Source organism: Heterocephalus glaber, unplaced genomic scaffold (assembly GCF_053883595.1).
Source record: "Heterocephalus glaber isolate CG9 unplaced genomic scaffold, H.glaber_assembly_v1.0 deba00001608, whole genome shotgun sequence".
In the NCBI taxonomy this organism is placed as follows: Eukaryota; Metazoa; Chordata; class Mammalia; order Rodentia; family Bathyergidae; genus Heterocephalus; species Heterocephalus glaber.
Window position 1 is genome coordinate 30,498,719 of NW_028258379.1, and position 20,437 is coordinate 30,519,155.

General features: G+C 38.0%; 1 protein-coding gene and 1 pseudogene across 5 annotated transcripts in view; one reads left to right on the forward strand and one right to left on the reverse strand.

The window, feature by feature from the left end:
- Catsperb (catsper channel auxiliary subunit beta) overlaps positions 1 to 20,437 on the reverse strand; it is a 179,488-nt gene that overhangs the window by 80,986 nt on the left and 78,065 nt on the right. For all 5 annotated transcript variants that reach the window (XR_015445101.1, XM_087195485.1, XM_087195486.1 and 2 more), the window contains 2 exons: positions 19,760 to 19,918; positions 15,818 to 15,962 (listed from right to left, as the gene is read on the reverse strand). Coding sequence is in view for 4 of the 5 variants with exons in the window: in XM_087195485.1 (XP_087051611.1) it covers positions 15,818 to 15,962; positions 19,760 to 19,918 (304 nt within the window). In the remaining variant the exon portion in view is untranslated. The remainder of the gene's footprint in view (positions 1 to 15,817; positions 15,963 to 19,759; positions 19,919 to 20,437) is intronic.
- LOC106007717 (E3 ubiquitin-protein ligase RNF10 pseudogene) lies at positions 4,048 to 8,391 on the forward strand (annotated as a pseudogene).

The following is a 20,437-nucleotide window of genomic DNA, read 5'->3' on the forward strand; positions in this document are numbered from 1 at the left end:
TCAGATTGAGGTAGAGACCATCTATTCCAATTTTTTGTAGGGTTTTTTTTTATCATAAATTCATGTTGGATTTTGTTGAATGGCTTTTCTGCATCTATTGAGATGATCATTTCCTTTTTGTCCTTGGCTCTATTGATATAGTGTATTACATTGATTGATTTGTGTATGTTGAACCATCCCTGCATCCCTGGGATAAATCCCACTTGGTCAAGGTGTATGATCTTCTTGACGATCTTCTCTATTCTATTTGCCAGTATCTCATTAAGGATTTTTGCATCTGGGTTCATTAGTGAGATTGGCCTCTAGTTCTCTTTTACGGTTGGGTCTTTCTCTGTTTTGGGGATCAAGGTGATGCTTGCTTCTAGAAATGAATTTGGGAGTACTGCTTCCTTTTCAATTTAATTTAAGAGTTTAAACAGTAGAGGCAGTAGTTCTTCTCTAAACGTCTTGTAGAATTCAGGAGTGAAGCCATCAGGACCCAGGCTTTTCTTAGTTGGTAAGCTTTTAATTACATTTTCAATTTCATTGATTGATATTGGCTTGTTTAAAATTTTTAGGTCTTCATTCAACTTTGGTAATTCATAGTTGTCTAGGAATCTGCCTATTTCTTCTTGTTTTCCATCTTATTGATGTACAGGTTCTCAAAGTAGATATTGATGACCCTCTGGATTTCTGCTGGATCCATTGTAATTTAATCCTTTTCATTCCTAATTGCATGGATTTGGACCTTTTCTTTCCCTTTTCTGATAAGGTTGGCTAAGGGTTTGTCTATTTTATTTATTCTTTCAAAGAACCACCTCTTGGATTCATTAATTTTTTGTATCATTCTCTTAGTCTCCATTGAATTGACTTCTGCTCTGATCTTTACAATTTCCTCCCTTGTATGAGCTTTGGGTTTGTCCTGGTCTTCTTTTTCAAAAGCTTGAGGTATAGCATCAGGTTGTTTAATTGGCCGCGGTCTGTTTTCCTAATATGTGTATTCACTGAAATGAATTTGCCTCGTAAGACTGCTTTCATTGTGTTCTATGGATTCTTTCGTTCTGTTCCATAGATATGTTGTATTGGCATTGTCATTTAATTGTTGGAACTGTCTGATTTCTTCTTTAATTTCCTCTGTGACCCATTGGTTATTCAGAAATGTATTGTTCAATTTCCATGTGTTTATGAAATTCTTGTGGTTTCTTTTGCTACTGATCTCCATTTTCATTGCACTATTGTCTGATAATATACAGGAGATAACTTCAGTTCCTTTGCACTTACTTAAACATGTTTTATGAGTGAGTAAGTGGTCTATTTTGGAAAATGACCTGTGTGCAGCTGATAAGAATGTGTATTCTCATTTTGTGGGGTGGAACACTCTGTAAACATCTGTTAAGTTCATTTGTTCAAGAGTTTGTTTGAGTTCTGGTATTTCGTTGCTTATTTTTTGCCTAGTTGATCTATTTGTGACAGTGGGGTATTGAGGTCCCCCACTACTATTGTATTAGTGCATATATGACTTTTCATGGCCGTTAGTATTTGTTTTATATAGTTGGGCACACTAGCGTGTGGTGCATACATATTTATGACTGTCATCTCTTCCTGTTGGATTGTTCCCTTTATAAGGATGTAGTGTCCTTCTTTGTCTCTCTTAATCAGTGTTCATTTGAAATCCACTTGATCTGCAAAGAGGATAGCTACTCCTGCTTTTTTTTGGCGTTCCTGTTGCATGGAGTATTGTTTTCCACCCTTTAAATTTCAGTCTATGAGTTTCCTTTGAATTAAGTGTGTTTCTTGTATGCAGCATATTGTTGGATCTTGCTTCTTGACCCATTCTGCCAGTCTATTTCTTTTGATTGGTGAATCGAGGCCATTAATATTGATGGTTATAACTGATACACAATGGCTTATCATTGTCATGACTTTTTTCTTTTTGTTGGATTCTCCTCCTTTGCATTCAATTTCTTGTCATGGCCGATGGATTCATTTTGCTGGGCTTCCTGTGGTTGTGATCCTCATTGTCTTTTCCTGGATATTGTCTAAAATTTTTTAGAGTGCTGGGTTGGTATTCATGAAGTTCCTAAGTTGCTCTTTGTCATGAATGTATCTTATTTCTCCATCAATTTTGAAAGTTAGTTTTGCATGGTACAGCAATCTGGGTTGGAGGCTGTTATCCTTTAGGGCTTGTAATATGCCACTCCAAACTCTTCTTGCCTTGAGGGTTTGCATTGAGAAGTCTGCTGTGATTCTGATGGGCTTTCCTTTGTATATGATTTGATTCTTTTCTCTTACTGCTTGTAGAATTTTGCTCTTCTGTTGGGTTTCTGGAATCTTAACTATTATATGACTATGTGTAGATTTTTTTTTGTTTAAGGCTGGTTCGAGTCCTCTATGCCTCACTTATCTGTATGTCAAGCTCTTTCCCCCTGCTTGGGAATTTTTCTGCCATCATGTCTGTGAACAGTTTTTTTAATGTCATGTCCACTCTCTCCTATTTCTTCATTGACTTTGATCAGTCTTATGTTATTCTTCTTTGCATGGTCTGGCAGCTGCTGGATTGATTTCTGGTGGTCCCTTACTATTTTAAAGAAAATTTTCTTTTCCTGTTCGCTAATTGCAATCTTATCTTCTATATCTGAAATTCTGTCTTCACATTGGTTCATTCTGCTGTGTAAACTTTCAATGGAGTTTTTGATGTCCTGGAAATCTGTTTGCATCTGTTTTATGGATCCCATTTGTTTCTTATGTTGGGATTCCACCATATTCCTCAGCTCTTCTATTTTTTTTAATCTGTGTCCTCTCTAGATTTATTAATCATGTCTTGCTCTATGGGAACAATCTCTGCTGTTATCTGAGAAATTATTTCTAATTTCATTTTTTTCCAGATCCTCTTTTGTTACCAGTTCAGGGAGTTCAGGTGTTTCAGTATCAGATTGTTCCATCTTGTTTCCCTTTGGGGTTGCTTTAGTTGATCTGGAAGTAGGGTTTTGAGACTTGTTTATGTGTCTTTTCATTTCAACAGGGCAGGGCGAGGTGAGGGATGTGTGCTGCTCGTGCCTGTGTGGTTCAGCTCCTCCGCGCTGGGGGTGGTTGTACCGCGGCCCAGAAGTTTCACCTCCTCTTTTCTGGGGTCGGCTCTCCTCCTCAGGGCTAGGGCCATTTTATGAACATTTTGGGGAATTGGTACATGTAAATAATACAGCTTGTTTCTTTTTTTTTAATCGCCTTGCCTCCCTCTCTCTCCCTTCTTTTCTAGTCCCCTTTTCATTTTTGTTCATATTATTAATTTTAGTTCATGTTTGTGGCATATAATGTCAACATTCATTGAGGTTATTAGGACCTTTTTCATGGTATATCTTCAGTTTATCTATTTCCCCATCCCCTCCCCCTCCCCCTTTGCCCTTGGTCCCTTGGACCCCTTCCCATCTGTAAGAGATCCATCCCCTTGTCTCATCCTATCCTTCCTTTATTTTCTCTTAGTTTGTACTTTGCCTTAACCAGATGAGAGATACTATATGGTATTCAAGTTTGTGTTTCTGATTTATTTTTAGTCAACATTATATTTTCCAGGTGTGTCTATTTTCCTACAAATGTCTCAAATTTGTCTTTCTTTATAGATGAGTAGTATTCCATTATATATAGATCCAGCATTTTCTTTATTCAATCATCTGCTAATGGGTATACAGACTATTTTCAAGATTTTGCTATTATAAATTTCTATAAACATTGGTGTGCATGTTTTGCTGTAGTATAATGTCTTAAGCTCTTCGGGGGAAGATATGTAGTAAGGGGATACCTGGGTCATATGAAATTTTAAATTTTAGTTCTTTGAGAAATCTCCATACTGATACTCATAATAGCTGTAGTAGTTTACCTTTCTACCACCAATGCAGTAGGATTCTTTTTTCACCACAGCCACAGCAGAATTTGTTATTTTTTGATTTCTTGAAGATACCCATACTTTCTGGAGTAAGATGGAACCTTAGCGTTGTTTTGATTTGCATCTTTCTAATGGCTGGGGATGTTGGACATTTTTTTAAATGCTTTTGTTGAGAATGACAAGTAATTATGATGAAAACAGAAGGTCCTTACATGCACAGAAGACAGTACCCTATGTGAGTCAAGTTGTCTGTCTATGGCCATACTGGCAGCATGTGGCACATGGTGCACAGGCACAGGAGTGCATCCAGCCAGGCAGTTGTAATGTGGTCACTGTGGAAAAGGGCCTCTGGCAGGAAGATTGTGAGGGCCCAGCTGTCTCTCCTCTCTCTGTGACATCACCCAGGGTTTGCAGGTCCCTGGAACAATCAGACTGGCATTTCTGATGCCTTTGAAGTATCAGCCTTGGCATCTGAACCAAGCTGATGAGTGCCTGCCTGCCAGAACTACCTGATTTTTAGAAGTTACAGATACTGCAAACAGCTTCCAGTTGCTAAGTGTCTCGGGCTCCAAGTAAGATATTGGTAACTGTCAAGTGGGAGAGTAACATACTTTGTCTGCTCAGCATCATGGTGTCACCATGTTCCGCTAAGATGTAAAATGCCTTGTCAGAAATCCAACATGTTCAATGTACCTATTATGTCTCAACTCCACATGATGAAAGGTCAGATTCCTTCTAGGAACACTAAGTGCTATCACAAGATTTCATAGTTAGATTTTCAAACTTGAAATTCACCCTTTCTTTGGGCAGGTAAATATACTGAAATAGAGACTGAGAATTACCACTTGAGGGGAAATTATGTATGAGTATTTTGGTATTAAAAAGATTTTAAATGTTCTTTTCTTATACTTAAGAAAAGAAGCTCTCCAAAAACATCAGTGTCAAAATCCAGAAGTCCAACACAAAGAGTGAATCTCAAAAGCTGCTAGAGAAAAGTAAAAAAATAATTTGCAAAGGTAAACTTATTAGGATTACAGCAGACTTTTCAACACAAACTTTAATGGTCAAGAGAGCTTGACCATTTCAAGCCCTAAAAAAAATAACTTTCAACCCAGACTAATATATGATGCAAAACTATTTCTCAAAATCAATGGAGATATAAGGACATTCTAAGACAAAGAGCATCTTAAGAAATTCATTACCACCAAACTAACACTTCAAAAAATACTCAGGAAAGTCCCAGACAGAGACATTAAAGCCAACAAATCCAAAAAGTCTTATGGAACAAATCCATCAAGCAGGGTGAGCAGTTAAACAAAAATGAAAAAAAAGGAGTCAACAGCCAAAAGATAATACAATGACAGGAATAAATCAATACCTTTCAGAAACAATTATTAATGAAAATGGCCTCAACTTCCCAATTAAAAGACACAGATTAGCAAATTGGAACAAAAAACAAAACTAAATGTTTTGCTCCATATAAGAGACTCACCTAATAAAAAAAAAGAAATTCATAGACTAAAAAGAAAAGAAAAGAAACCAAAGGATGAAAAACAATATTCCATGCATCAAGACCCCCAAAGCAAGGAGAGATAGCAACTTTACCCTTAGACAAAGTAAACTTCAAGCTAAAACTGCTCAGAAAAGTAAAAGAAGGTCACTACACAGTAGTTTAGAGATCGACAGGAAGAGATAACAATTATAAATATATGCACCTAATACTAAGGCACACAACTTCATAAAACGAACACTACTGGACATAAAAAAGAAAACAGACACCCATACAATAATAGTGGGGAACATCAATACCCCATTTTCACAAACAGATCAACTAAGCAAACCTTAACAAATATCAGAGGGGAACCACACCTTCAAACCAATGGACTTAATAGATACCTACAGTGTTTTACCCTACTACAACAGTATATACGTTGTTCTCAACAGCACTCAGAACATTCTCCAAAATCAACCACATACTAGTCCATAAAGCTTTCTTAAATAAATATAAAATAATTAAAATCATCCCATGTTTACTATCAGATCATAGTGCACTGAAACTAGAAATCAAACACAAAAGAAAACACAGAAATTTTACAAATAGCTGAATATTAAATAAGACAATCCTGAAGACTGAATGGGTCACAGAAGGCATCAAGGAAGAAGTTAGACAGGGGAAACTGGGACTGAGAAATGATCTAGCTGGCTTTTGTTGAAAACTGAAGTACACCCTGACATTTCTTTCATCTTTGTAGCAGAGGCTCAACGGGCAGAGTTTAGCCCTGCCCAATTCTCTGGCCCTAAGAAGATAAACTTGAACCACTTGTTGAATTTCACTTTTGAACTGCGTGGCCAGGCAGGTCACTTTGAAGGCAGTGAACATGGCAGCTGGGGAAAAAGAAACAAGTGCGGACATAAGCCTTTTAATAAGGAACTCTTTCTACAGGCCAACTGCCAATTTGTGGTGTCTGACGACCAAGACTATACAGCTCGTTTTGCTGATTCTGATACCTTAGTCAACTGGGACTTTGTGGAACAAGTGTGTATCTGTAGCCATGAAGTGCCGTCTTGTCCAATATGCCTCTATCCACCCACTGCAGCCAAGATAACCCATTGTGGAGACATCTTCTGCTGGGCATCCATCCTGCATTATCTTTCACTGAGTGAGAAGACCTGGAGTAAATGTCCCATCTCTTACAGTTCTATGCATAAGAAGGATCTCAAGAGTGTTGTTGCAACAGAGTCATGCCAGTATGTTGTTGGTGATAACATTACAATGCAGCTGATGAAAAGGGAGAAAGGAGTATTGGTGGCCTTGCCCAAGTCCAAGTGGATGAATGTAGACCATCCTATTCATCTAGGAGATGAACAGCACAGCCAGTACTCCAAGCTTCTGCTGGCCTCTAAGAAGCAGGTGCTGCATTGAGTTGTTCTGCAAGAGAAAGTAGCCCTGGAGCGACAACTGGCAGAGGAGAAGCACACTCCTGGGTCGTGCTTTGTTGAGGCAGCTATCCAGGAGCTCAAAACTTGGGAAGAGGCTCTGTCAGGATTGGCTGAAAGCAGAGGGGAGGTCCCTGGTGTTGTTACTGCTCTGGAACAACTAGTGCTGATGGCTCCCTTGGCAAAAAAGTCTGTTTTTCAACCCAGGAAGGGTGTGCTAGAATATCTGTCTGCCTTTAATGAAGAAACCACAGAAATTTCTTCTCTGGACTCTCCTCGCCCTCTTGCTCTCCCTCTGGTAGAAGAGGAGGAAGCAGTGTCTGAACCAGAGCCTGAGGGTTTGTCAGAGACCTGTGATGACTCAGAGTTAGCAGATGACAATCTTGGGGAGGGGACTGTTTGTATTGAGTCCAGCCAGCAAGAACCTGTCACTAAGCCTGGCTTCACACACCTGAGCATCTTACCTTGTTACTACTTTTACTAAATGGAGGATGGGCAGCACATGTTCCTGCACCGCATCAATGTGCGCTGCCTTGTGTGAGAGTATGGCAGCTTGGAGCGGAGCCTGGAGAGAAGATCTCAGTGACTGTGGTGGAAATCGCTGGGTACTCCATGTCTGAGGATGTTCTACAGTGTCATAGATATCTCTCTCAGTTGCCACTCACCTGTGAGTTCAGCATCTGTGAACTGGCTCTGCAGCCTCCTGTGGTCTCTAAGGAAACCCTAGAGATGTTCTCAGATGATACTGAGAAGAGGAAGCATCAGTGCCAGAAGAAGGCTTGGGAGGAATGTTGCCGAGAATTTAGGATTGAGATGGAGGAGAAAAAGAAACAGGATCTGAAGGTCCACATTCCCCTGGAGAATCTACAGCAGCTTCCTGCCTTCAACTCATACCTGCTCTTCTGATTCTGCTTTGGGTCCTACCAGCACTGAGGGTCATGGAGCCCTCTTCCTTTCTCCTCTTAGCAGAAGTCCAGGTTCTCATGCAGACTTTCTGCTGACCCCTCTGTCACCCCCTGCCAGTCAGAGCAGTCCCTCATTCTGTGTTGGAAGTCTGGAAGAAGACTCTCCCTTCCCTTCCTTTGCCCAGATGCTGTGGGTTGGAAAAGCAAAAGCAGATGTGTGGCCCAAAACTGCTCCAAAGAAAGATGAGAATAGCTTAGTTCCTCCTGCCCCTGTGGACAGTGATGGGGAGAGTGATAACTCTGACCGTGTTCCTGTATCCAGTTTCCAGAATTCTTTCAGCCAAGCTATTGAAGCAGGCTTCATGAAACTGGACACACCAGCTACTTCAGATCCCCTCTCTGAAGAAAAAGGAGGAAAGAAAAGGAAAAAACAGAAACAGAAGCTCCTGCTCAGCACCTCAGTCATCCATACCAAGTGTCACTACTGGCCCAGGCTACCTTCTCATCTGGTTTTCTTTTTTCCATGCTTTTGTTTTGCTGCTGTAATTTTTAAGTATTTGAGTTTGAACAGATTAGCTTGGTCGGGGGAGGGGGTTTCCACATGTGAGGGGGAACCAAGCAAATTTTAAATACAGTGTATTTTCCAGCTTCCCATCTTTACACCAAAATAAAGTATTGACACTCAGAAGAGATCTCGTCCTGCTAAGATTTTTAATTTGTGGCCAGTTTAGTCTTTTTTGGCCCATGTGTAGTAATTGTCTCAACCCAAAATAAGTTTGAGCCCCTTTTTATTTTTTTTTAATTTTTTTTTTCTTTTTTGCACTCTGGGAGACTAGGGCAGAAGGATCACAAGTTCAGGTCCAGCCTGAGAAACTTAGCAAGAGACCCTGTCTCAAAGTGAAAAACAAAAGGGGACAGGACTGGGAATGCAGCTCAGTGTGAAGGCCCTGGGTTCAATACCCAGTACTGGTGGCTGGAGGGAGGAAGGGAAGGAGAGAGAAAATTGCGGGGAAAGGGAGCGGAAGAGGAGAGAGAATCAGTAGGAGTTTGACACATGAAGGAAAAACATGGCTTCACTGACAAACAGTATATATGAAGCAAGGAAATATGCAACAGTATGACCAATTTGGGGAACTACAAGCTAGAGACCAACGGTAGAGAAGTCAACAGATGTGTCCAAAGATACATAATTATCATCCTGCAAACCATTTTTTAAATATAACCTTACTTGTCACCCCACTCTCTTGGTTGCCGAGTCAACTGAATTCCAGAAGCCTTTGACACAACTTAACTCCAGGGTCCTACAATGCCATCACTGATGCTGCTGTTTATAGGCAAAACCAGCTGAAGGGACTCAGTGATGTCATTCATAAGGGCAAGACTTAGGTTCTGTAAATGATTCTCCACATGGTATTCTGCTTTGCTTTCCAGGTTCTTTTAGTGTCTGAGCATTTCCAGCTAATTCTTCAGTCTGCATTTCACATATTTCACCAGATAAATGGTTTTTCTGTTCTTCTTCTACCATTTTCCTCCTAAGATCTGCCTCTGAATATATTGTCAGTTTAAGTGGTAAATCTTCAACTTTCACAAAGTCTTCTTCATCAGACTTTTGACTTATGTTACCAGATTCTTCTTCATAGTCATTCACTAACACTGGAGACTCAGTATCGGGACTTCCAGCCCGTGAGCTTTCAGGAGTTTCCTGAGCAGACTTAACTTCTTTGACTCTAGGCACTAAGGTTTCAATTTCAGTTAAAGGTAATGGCAAAGGGTTAGGCTGTTGAGATGAATCAACAGTAGTAAGCGAGTCCTTGTGGGCAGCACTAATTAAAGGTTGCTCATTTTCTAAGATATTGAGATAACAGGACTTCATAGGAGAGCTATCTTGGTCATCTTCACTAATGTGTTCTTGTTCTGATGGGATCTTCGTGTTTTCTGCAGTTTTTTCAAGTTCATGTTGTAGGACCTGATCATCATGTTCATTTTCTTCTATAGTTTCAGTGTTAGCTTGAAGTGAAGTCTGGACATCTACAGGGCTCTCTTTGAATTCTTCTATTTCTTCATCCTCATTCTCATCTTCTCCACTTCCATAATTTGTTAAAGCCTGAATTTCTGTTTTAGACAAATTAATTGACACTGGGCATCCATCACTTTCATCTTCCTCTTGATCAGAAACATCAGATCTTACATTTTTGGGACCTTCAGCACCATATACCTCAGATGTCTGAGTCTGTTTAACCGTTTTAGTTTCATCTTTGTCTTTGCCTTCATCATCAATCTCTCTAGCAGGTGAGCTGTGATCTCCCTCAAGAATCCTATTGGCCTCTTTGGCATAAGATTATATTATTGAGCCCCTTTTTAGTATCCATCAGAGCAGCCCAAACTAATGATATAGCACTGCTCTACTGTGGCAGCATGTGTCAGGCCTTCCTGGTCTCTCAGTGTACCCATCAGTTTGTCTTTTTGTTTTTGTATGGGGATCAAACTGAGGACGTTGGACTTATGAGGCAGGCAGGGTGCCACTGAGCTAAATCCCTGTCCCTTTTCTTTTAAAAATAGTTGAATCTTTCCTGCCTTCCCAGTTCTCTTTATTAAAGAAATAGAAATAGGATCTGGGTGTGGTGGTACACACCTATAATCCCAGCACTCTGGGAGGGTGATGCAGGAAGATTGCAAGTTTGAGTCCAGCCTGGGAAATTTAGTAAATTAGGCTTTGTCTCAAAAATAAAAGACTGGGAATGTAGCTCATTGTGAAACCCCTGGATTCAATCCCCAGAGCCTGTGTGAAGGAGAGCTCTGCCCCTTAAACCTAGCCTTGGTAAGGAAAGCTGTAATTATCACTAAGACCTGCCACTCCTCACTCAGATCAAGCTTATATGACAGTGGCCTGAGTTGTGGAAACAGGATTGTAGTACACCTAGAATTGTGCCTCTTTTTTGTCTGCAGCAGCTTTCTTATGCCTTGATTTCAGCTGAATTTGAGTGATATGAATTATTTTGCTGCTTAATAAAGTGACCTCTAGGTGAAAAAAAGAAGTTAGACAGTTCCTAGAATTCAATGATAATGTCATACCACATACTAGAACCCATGGAACACAACAAAAGCAGTTTTAAGAGGGATGTTGATTGCTGTGAATGCTCATATTAGAAAAACAGAGTGAGGAAATAAATAAAAATAAATAACCTAATAATATACCTCAAAATACTAGAAAATCAAGAACAATCCAAATCCAAATCTAGTACAAGGAAGGAAATCATAAAGATCAGAGCAGAAATTAATGAAATAGAGGCAAAACAAACAAACAAAGAACAGCAGAATGAACTGAATGAGAATCAATGAATTGAAGAGCTGGGTCTTTGAAAGAATAAACAAAATAGAAAAACATGTAGCCAAACTTACCAAAAAGAAGGAAAGAAAAGAGCCATATCAATACAATTATAAGGCAAAAGTGCAAAATCACAACAGACTTTGCTGAAATCCAGAAGATCATTAGTAAGTAACTATTATGAAAAATTGTATTCCAACTAATCACAGAATCTTGAAGAAATGGACAGATCCCTAGACATATATGACTTACGAAAACTGAACCATGAAGACATAAAAATTCGGAACTATCCAATAACAGGCAATGATATTGAGGCAATAATAAAAAAACCCTGTGAATTAAAAAAAGCCCTGTTGGATTCATTGCTACCACAGCAATGAGTTCTACCAGAATTTAAGGGAAGATACAATGCCTATACTCCCAAAACTATTTAGTGAAACTGAAAGGGAAGAAGTACTGCCTAACTTATTCCTGGAAGTTAGCATTACACTGATTTCAAAACCAGACAAAGACCCAACTTACAAAAGAAAACTGTAGGCCAATCTCTTTAATGAACATAGTCATAAAAATTCTCAACAAGATATGGCAGAGGGAATGCAATAAATCATCAAAAAGATCACACATCATGACCAAGTAGGCTTCATCCCAGGGATGCAAGGATGATTCAATATATGCAAATAATAAATGTAACATACCACACAAACAGAAGCAAGGGCAAAAATCACATGATTATCTTGATAGATTCAGAAAAAGCCTTCGAAAAATCCAACATCCAATCATGATAAAAACCCTGAAGAAAATAGGTATAGAAGAACTTTATCTCAACCTGATAAAAGCCATTTTTGATAAACCTACTGAGAATATCATATTAAATGAGGAAAAGCTGAGATTTCCCTCTAAAATAGGGAACAAGGCAAAGATTTCCACTCTTACCACTCCTATTCAATACAATACTAAAAGCTTTAACCACAGCAATCAGGCAAGAGAAAAAATAAAAAGGATAAGTACAGTGAAGCCTTGAGTTACAACTGGCCAACAACTTGGGTTACGACCAGTATTTTAGTTTTAACTTATGAACAAAGTCTTAAATTGTGCTTCCAGATGGTCTCAGATACAGATTTAAAGAGTTCTGGAAGGAACATTACAACATCCTTTTCTGTGTGGGGTTAATTGAGAAATCCTGGGTCAGTGTCTCTCTAAGTACACTGAGATCTGCCTGTGTACAGGAGAGAGACTTTGAAGGCTGTGTAGTGGAGCCTGAGCCTTCAATTGACCAACTTGAGTTGCAACCAGCCCTCAGGAATGAATTGAGTTCATAAGTCAAGCATTCACTATATAGGAAATAAAAAGCTCAAATTATTATCATTTGCAGATGACATCATTTTCTACATAGAAGATCCAAAAATTTCCACCAAAAGACTCCTAGAACTAATAAACAAGTTCAGCAATGTAGCAGGATACAAAATCAACACACAGGGCTGGGCATTTAGCTCGGTGGTTCCATCACCTGCTTCGCAGGGGAAAGGTCCCAAGTTCGATCTCCAGTACCAAAAAACAAAAACAAAACAAAAACAAACAAAAAATCAACAAACAAAAATCAATAGTGAACCTAATGAGAAAGAAATTAGGAAAACACTATCATTTATAATAATATTAAGAAAAATGAAATACTTAGGAATTAACCTAACCAAGGAAATGAAAAGCTTCTATAGTAAAATCTGTAGTGCTCTGAAAAAGGAGATTGAAGAAGACATCAGAAAATGGAAAGATATATCTTGTTCCTGGATAGGCAAAACCATCATTGTCAAAATCATCAAATTATCAAAATTGATATATAGATTTAATGTAATCCTAATCAAAATACCAAAATCATTCCATACAGAACTAGAAAAAATTATTCTAATTTTATATGGAACCAGAAAAAGGTCACAATAGCAAAAGAAATTCTGGTCAACAAAAAGAAAGGAGAAGGCACCACAATCCTGGATTTCAATGTATACTACAAAGCTACAGTGTTAAAAACAGCATGGTATTGGCACTAAAATAGACATGAGAATCAGTGAAACTGAAAAGAAGATGAAGAAACATTTCCAGGCACATTAATCCATCTAACCTTTGTCAAAGGGACCACAAACATATGCTGGAGGAAAGATAGCCTCTTTAACAAATGGTGCTGGGAAAACTGGTTATATACATGCAGGAGATTGATTCTAGATCCATATCTATCAGCAGGCAACAAAATAAAATAAAAATGGATCAAAGACATAGATATTAAAACAGATATCTATATATATGCTAGAAGATAAAATAGATAAAACTTTTGAAGGCACAGGAAAGGACTTTCTTTTTTTTTTTGGTACTGGGGATCAAACTCGGGACCTTGTGCTTGAGAGGCAGGCAGCAGAACCACTGAGCTAAATCCCCAGCTATGGAAAGAACTTTCTAAACAGAACACCAATTGCATAAGAAATAACATCAAGAATTAACAAATGAGACTATATCAAATTAAAAAGCTTCTGCAAAGCAAAGGAAATAATCAACAGAGTGAAAAGACAACCTACGGAATGGGACAATATTTTTGCCAGCTACTTCTCTAATATCTCGAATTTATAAAGAACTAACAAAAAAAAAATCACACCTCCCCAAATAAAAGAACCAATTAAAAAAATGGGCAATTGGGCTGAGGATTTAGCTCAGTGGCACCGTACCTGCTTCACAAGCACAAGGTCCTGAGTTTGATCCCTGGTACAAAAAAAAAAAAAAAAAAAAAAGAAAAGAAAAGAAAGAAAAGAGCAACTGAAATGACACCTTTCAGAAGTAAAAATGACCAATACATACATAAAAAATGTTCAACATCTATGGCCTTCAGAGAAATGCAAATTAAAACAATATCCAGATTCTATCTTACTCCAGAATGACTATCATCAAGAAAACAAATAATAGCAAGTGGTAGCAAGGTTGTAAGGAAAAAGGAACACTTCTGCTTTGTTAGTGGGATTGTAAATTGATACAACCACTATGGAAATCAGTATGGAGATTTCTCAAAAAGCTAAAAATAGAAATTACATTCTACCTAGCTATTCCCCTTCTTGATGGCAGGGTTAAAGACATACATAGTAATACATGCATACCCATGTTTATAGCAGCCCAAGTCATAATAGCTAAAGCTTGGAAGCAGATAATCAACAGATGAATGAAGAAAATGTGGTATTTATACACAATGGAGTACTACTCTGCCATAAAGAAGGATAAAATTGAGTCATTTTTAGGAAAATGGACAATAACGAGACAATAATGTTCAATGAAACAAATCAGACACAAGCTTAAATATCACATGACTTCTCTTATATGAGAAACTCAAAGTATAAATAATTAAAAAAAAGTGGTACCTTGGTGCATGAACTCATTCTTTCCATGATTCTGGCCACAAATTGAATTGGATGAGAACCAAATCAAATTTCCCCATAAGGTCAACATTGAACTTAACCACTGAATTTGATTTGGTTTTCGTCCAACTCGGTTTGCAACCAGAATCATGGAAAGAATCCAGTTTGTGAACTGAGTTACCACTGTAATAGGAAGTAGAGAGGTAGATCTTTTTTTAAATAGGAAAGGGATTCAGAGATAAAGGGAGAGGTGCATGAGGGGAGGGGAAGAGGAATAAAAATAATTAAGATATGTTAATACATATGCCTACCCCATAAGATAAATGTGAACGTTATGTATTGCAAACATGTACTAATAAAATATTTTTTAAAAGAGAAGAAGTAATGGAGAAGCAATAAAAAGGAGGTGGTCACCCCTGTTGCACAAGCGCAAGGACCCGAGTTCGGTCCCCGGTACCAAAAAAAAAAAAAAAAAAAAAAGGAGGTGGTGAGATAGGGGAGGTAAGAAGGGAAGGAAGGAAAGGACTCACACTATGTAAAAAATAGAGAAAGAACCCAGATGAGACACAGCATATCTCAAGATAGGAGGTAAAACTTTTTCATATTTTGCATCACAAACCTTAATACGTCATTAAATTCAACACAATAAAATCTCAGAGCCTTAATAACAGACAAAATAAAATGAAAATGCAGATTACAGAGCTATAGAAATTGAATTAAGTGGGCTGCTGATTTAGCTCAGTGGCAATGTGCCTGCCTCTAAAGCACAAGGTCCTGAGTTTGATTCCTGATACAACAAAAAGAAAGAAATTAAGAACCTCGTCCGTTTATTATTCTAGGCTTCTACACTGCTAAACAAAATTGAACTGAATTGGAAAAAAGTGGACAATTGTTAGTAAGACCAGTCCATGTTAGCTGTTGTGCCAACAAACTGATAGGAATTATGTAAATTTGACCAACAAAATCCCAAGACTACCAAATCAAGAAGATTGAGATCATTCATGTACTCTATTTCTTATATGTGTGTGTGACCTTAGTTGTATCTATTTAATCAGCAAAAGTAAGTTAACATTCCCTACTTTGGCAAGATTGTTGTGAATATTAAATGAGGTGATATTTGTAATAGGCTGAGAACAATTGTAACTTGATAAATAGCATCTATTATTATTTGGATTTTACAAAAGTAAAATAGCACTGAAATTGAGAATGAGAATGTAGTGTGGTGAATCTACAGTTTCCCTTCTTCAGGCTGTTCATAGGATCTTTTTTTGTAGATTCTACAAATTCACCATCCCTAATAGGTTTGAGGTCACAGGACTAGTTGATTAATAAGACACGTATTTCATATGTCTTCTAATCCCTAGTCTTCATGTAGTGCTTACATCAATAAAAGTAAATTTCTTACCTGCCTTCGTCAGGTAAACCTTTCCACTTTGGGAAACAAAAGTAACATCTGAAGTATAAAAACAATGATAAATCTTCTTTATTATGTCACCATGAAAGTCAGCTATTAATTTAAAAGTGTTGCCGCCATCCATTGAAAGCCATACCTAAGGGAATAAAGAGATAATATCTCCCTAGAGAGCTCTCACAGACAGTCAGTAATTACCTATCAGCCTAATCTTCCTACAGAAGAAAAGTCATGTGGAATGATCTTTCTTGTATCCTCCACATCTATTAGACATATGCACACACAGGTGCACAGACTTCTTGCCTGTTTGGTCTACCCTAAATGTATTTCCTTTCTAGAGTCTGTTGTAGTGCTTGTGGCCAAATATCATGTATGTCCAGTATGCTTGGTGAAGGTATAAAAGAACAAAGTTATTTCCATCATTTCCCAAAATGGAGTTCCATTGTTCATAAAAGGATGGAATGCTGGTGTTGTGGCTTGTGTCTAGAGGTCCTGCCAAAGTCTCATGTGGTCATAGGTGGGGCTTTTTCAGAGGAGGCAGGATCTAGAGTGTGTGATGCTGGAATTGATTCATGGTGCAGTGCTAGAGTCAAGGGCACTAGGATTAAGGGTATGAGTGCTACCTGCCCTATGTAGCCTGGATAAGATATAAGGGATAGAAAAAGCTGTGGTTGTCCTTTGTTACTTTGTTACCTTCTGCCTGCCATGAACTGTTTCTCTTTTGTGATGCTTGTCTGCCACCCTGCCTTGGAGCCAGCTGACTATGGACCGAAACCTCTACAAACTGTAAGCCAAATAAATATTTCTCTCCTTAACTTTGGGTGTTGGGTATTTTATCTCAGCAACAAGAGAAAAGTAACTAAGACAGTTGGGTATATTTAGTTATGTTGGAGGGAGTTTATTCCACATTGACATAAAAGTTCATGTTGTAGGCATGTGGCAATGTGGTCTATTTTGGTGAATGTTCCATGTAAGGTTAGGAAGGATTTGTACTTTTCTGTTATTGGATAAAGTAGCCTATAACTGTCCATTACATGTGCTTGACTGATGGTGTTGTTGAATTCAATATATCCTTATTGATTTTCCACCTGCTATACCTGTCCTTTTCTGATAGAGGGGTGTTGATGTCTCCAGATGTAACAGTGTCATATATTTCTCCTTACAGCTCTATCAACTTTTGCTTGTTTTGAGACAGGGACTTGCTATGCAGTCCAGGCTGGCCTGGACTCACTATGTAGCTCAGCCTGGCCTTGAATTCATAGCAATCCTACCTCAAAAGCCTTCTGAGTACTGGATTACAAGCATGAACCAACAAACTTTCTCTATTGAATAATTCTCATCAACACACAACATAATTACTCCTACATTTCTATAAAAAACCTAGTCTCTTGAGACTTTTCCTCTCTTTAAACATCACCCCATTTTACTGCTTCACTCTTCAGCAAAACTTTGTAAAATGTTTGTTTATATTAACTGTGTCTTAATTCTTGTCCTACCATATTCTCATCAGGCTTTCCACCTCCCTGATCTCCAGAATGACTTTGTTCTTTAATTAGGAGGAAGTGGACAACTTACACCTTTACTAGAGTGTGAAATCTTATGTGAATGCACCTGATTGTCATAAGCAATCATAAGCATCAGTTTACTGAAATAGCTGGTTTTTTTGGTAACGGGGATTGAACTTGGAATGTTGTGCTTGCAAAACAGGTGGTGGAACCACTGAGCTGAATCCCCAGCCCTGAAATAGCTGTTTTTAATGTCAACAATGAGCTCCTCAGGACTTTCTTAGGAAGTGGCAGCAGATAGATTCTTATACTTAACAATATCTGCCAGAAATCATTATAGCATCTAATGAGTCATAATTAAAAGGTGTTTGCTTGCTATGTTAAAAAGGCTCTTGGTAAATCTCAATAGAGTCTATACCCATATTTTTCTTCTATGCCCTTATAGGCAATTTTCAAAGCAATGAATATAATTAATGAGACTTCTACTAGTATTACATTAATTACAGATACCTAAACTATTCATAAAAACATAAGGTGAACACTGAAGTTAAATACAGACCATAAGCCAATTGGAATAGTACAACAGCATCATTTATTCCCAACCCCTGAGCATTCTTATGGTAACATTACCTTAGATTTTATTTTGTAGTCATACTTGCCTTCAAAATGCACAAAATATTCTTATTATAGTTTATGTCCTCATCTAAATGGACCAATAGTGTCAATTCTACCAGACTCTTATCAGTCTCAGTTATTGTTCATCTCTTTTCACAAGTTTTTCTCATCCCTGACATTCAACTATTCATCTCATTTCTTAGCCTTAACTTAAATTCTGAAGTCTTTTAAATTCACCTTTATTTATTTTCCACAGCAAAAACACACATGAATGAAATTTTTAGACATGTAACACACTAGCAGTATTTCTGATCTACATACTTTTTAACCATTAAATTAAAGAACAGTAATTACTTGCTCAACCATTAGTTTTCATTTGATGGACCCTAAGAATTCCAGAATAGAAGACAATGAAGTAGCCACTTTGAAAAAAAAAAGACAGCAAAGTGTTAAATAAAGTCTTAGAAATCTACTACTAGTGTGGAAATTCAGAGAAAAGCATGAGATGGAGACTGGGAGAATTGTATGCCTAGCAATATCATTTAATTGCCTGTTACTTATGAAAAGCAACATGGTCAGGGAAGATTATAAATTGGATTCTTCATTGTCATGGTTTATATCCAGATGTTATAGCTTATATCTAGAGGTCCCCTCAAAGCCTCTTGCACTCATAGGTGGGGGTTTTCAGAACTGGCTGGATCTAGTGAATGTGATATTGGGGTTAAGGGTGCATAGCACTAAATTAATTCACTGATTAATTTAGCAGAGTTCAGGGTGTGGATAATGGAAACCCCACCCTGGGTGTGGGTGGGGCAATCAATAGGTTTATAGCCTGGATGGAATATAAAGAGAGAAAGGGAAGGCAGGCTTGCTGCTGGTTGCTGCTTTGGTGCTTCCTGCCTGCCTTGCTGTTGTCTATTTCTCCTGTGCCATGTCCCTGTGCCATGCTGCCCTGCCTTGGAGCCAGATGACTGTGGACGGAAACCTTTACAAACTGAGCTAAAATAAAACTGTCTTTAAATTGTGGATGATGGGCATTTTGGCTCCACAACAAGAGTTGTAACTAAGACACTCAGATAACTAAGACACTCATAGAAGTGAATTAAACTTCAAAGGCCAAAGGAGAAATCAAGGGTTCTAAACAATGAGTATAAAAACTAAAAAAGGAAGGGAGCTTTAAGCAGACCTAGAAAGATAGCATCATCTATAAAAATCCCTAAATTGTGTAAGTAATAGGTACTTTAAACCATGAGAGTAAAATAAAAAAGGCAGTTTTTATTCTAGTACAGAATATATTTGCAAATCACAAGACAAACGAAGTGTAAGAAGAACTGGGTAAAAAGGACTGGGTTTGAAGAAACATTGAGGTATAAGTACAGTACTATGTTTCCAACAATTTTTTATTGGCTTTGTTAGTTACCCAATTTGTTTTGAATGTATTTAGAACAGTGGTGAAAGTTTTTCCAGACATTGGACTGTATATGTTTGCTAGCTAGCTAGAGGGCCTTTCAAGGAGTTATCAGTAAGGAATAAATCTTTTGAGATAGTTAGCAAGTCAGCAGAAGTTGTAGAATTGGAAACTGTCAAAATCTGCAGTTGGGAAGATATGTATTACAACTGGCAAAATTTGGAACTGGTGTTGCATAGCTTATTTTTATCAGCCATTGAACTAACTGAAAGGTTAAAAACTGCCATTGTCTTCTCTCCCACTTCCTCCTCCCACTTCCAACTCCCAATTATTAGAGCAGGTCTGTTCTTTAGAGAGTAAGGAGATGATTAACCCCCTACCACAGGGCGAAATTTCATGTGTACACACCTGATTGCCATAAGCATATAGAAAGTGGCTTCGGGGATGAAACACCATTCCAACGGGGTGAGAGAACGAGGAAGGAAAATGGAACGGCGGGAATTTTGGTGTGACACTTGGTTGGTTGTTTTTTAAGATGCTCACAGAGGCTGTGGTAGTTTTCTTGTGCTGGATAAACAAAGCGTGAGAAAGTCATAAGAATTTTTTAATTCTTACTAGTCCATGCTACAATTTTTAGACTTTCTTGTTACTTGGCTTTTAGATCAGATTAGGGAGTCACTTATTAACATAGCACAGAAATGGGAGGATTAGCAATCACTGATATCTCTTTACTCCCCTGCCAGGACCATCACCCATTTTATAGATTTTGAAATGAAGTTTAGAGGACTAAATAATTTTTCCAGAGTTTTATAATAAATGGCACAGACATTTATTATAGAATTATTACTGAATTCAGCAGCAGATTCCAAAGTTCATGTTCATAACTATTATGGCAAAAGTATGGATGCTTCATCCACATCACAATTTGTCATGAAGGATCAGAACATGACATCCCCAAATATGCCACTCTGGTATAAAGATAATTTTAAAGCTAAAGACTTTTGAGATTCAGCTGATGCAGTAAACGTGCTTTCTCAAAGCTTGCCTTATATGGAACTTCTGGGAACAGAGATTACCACAGATTTC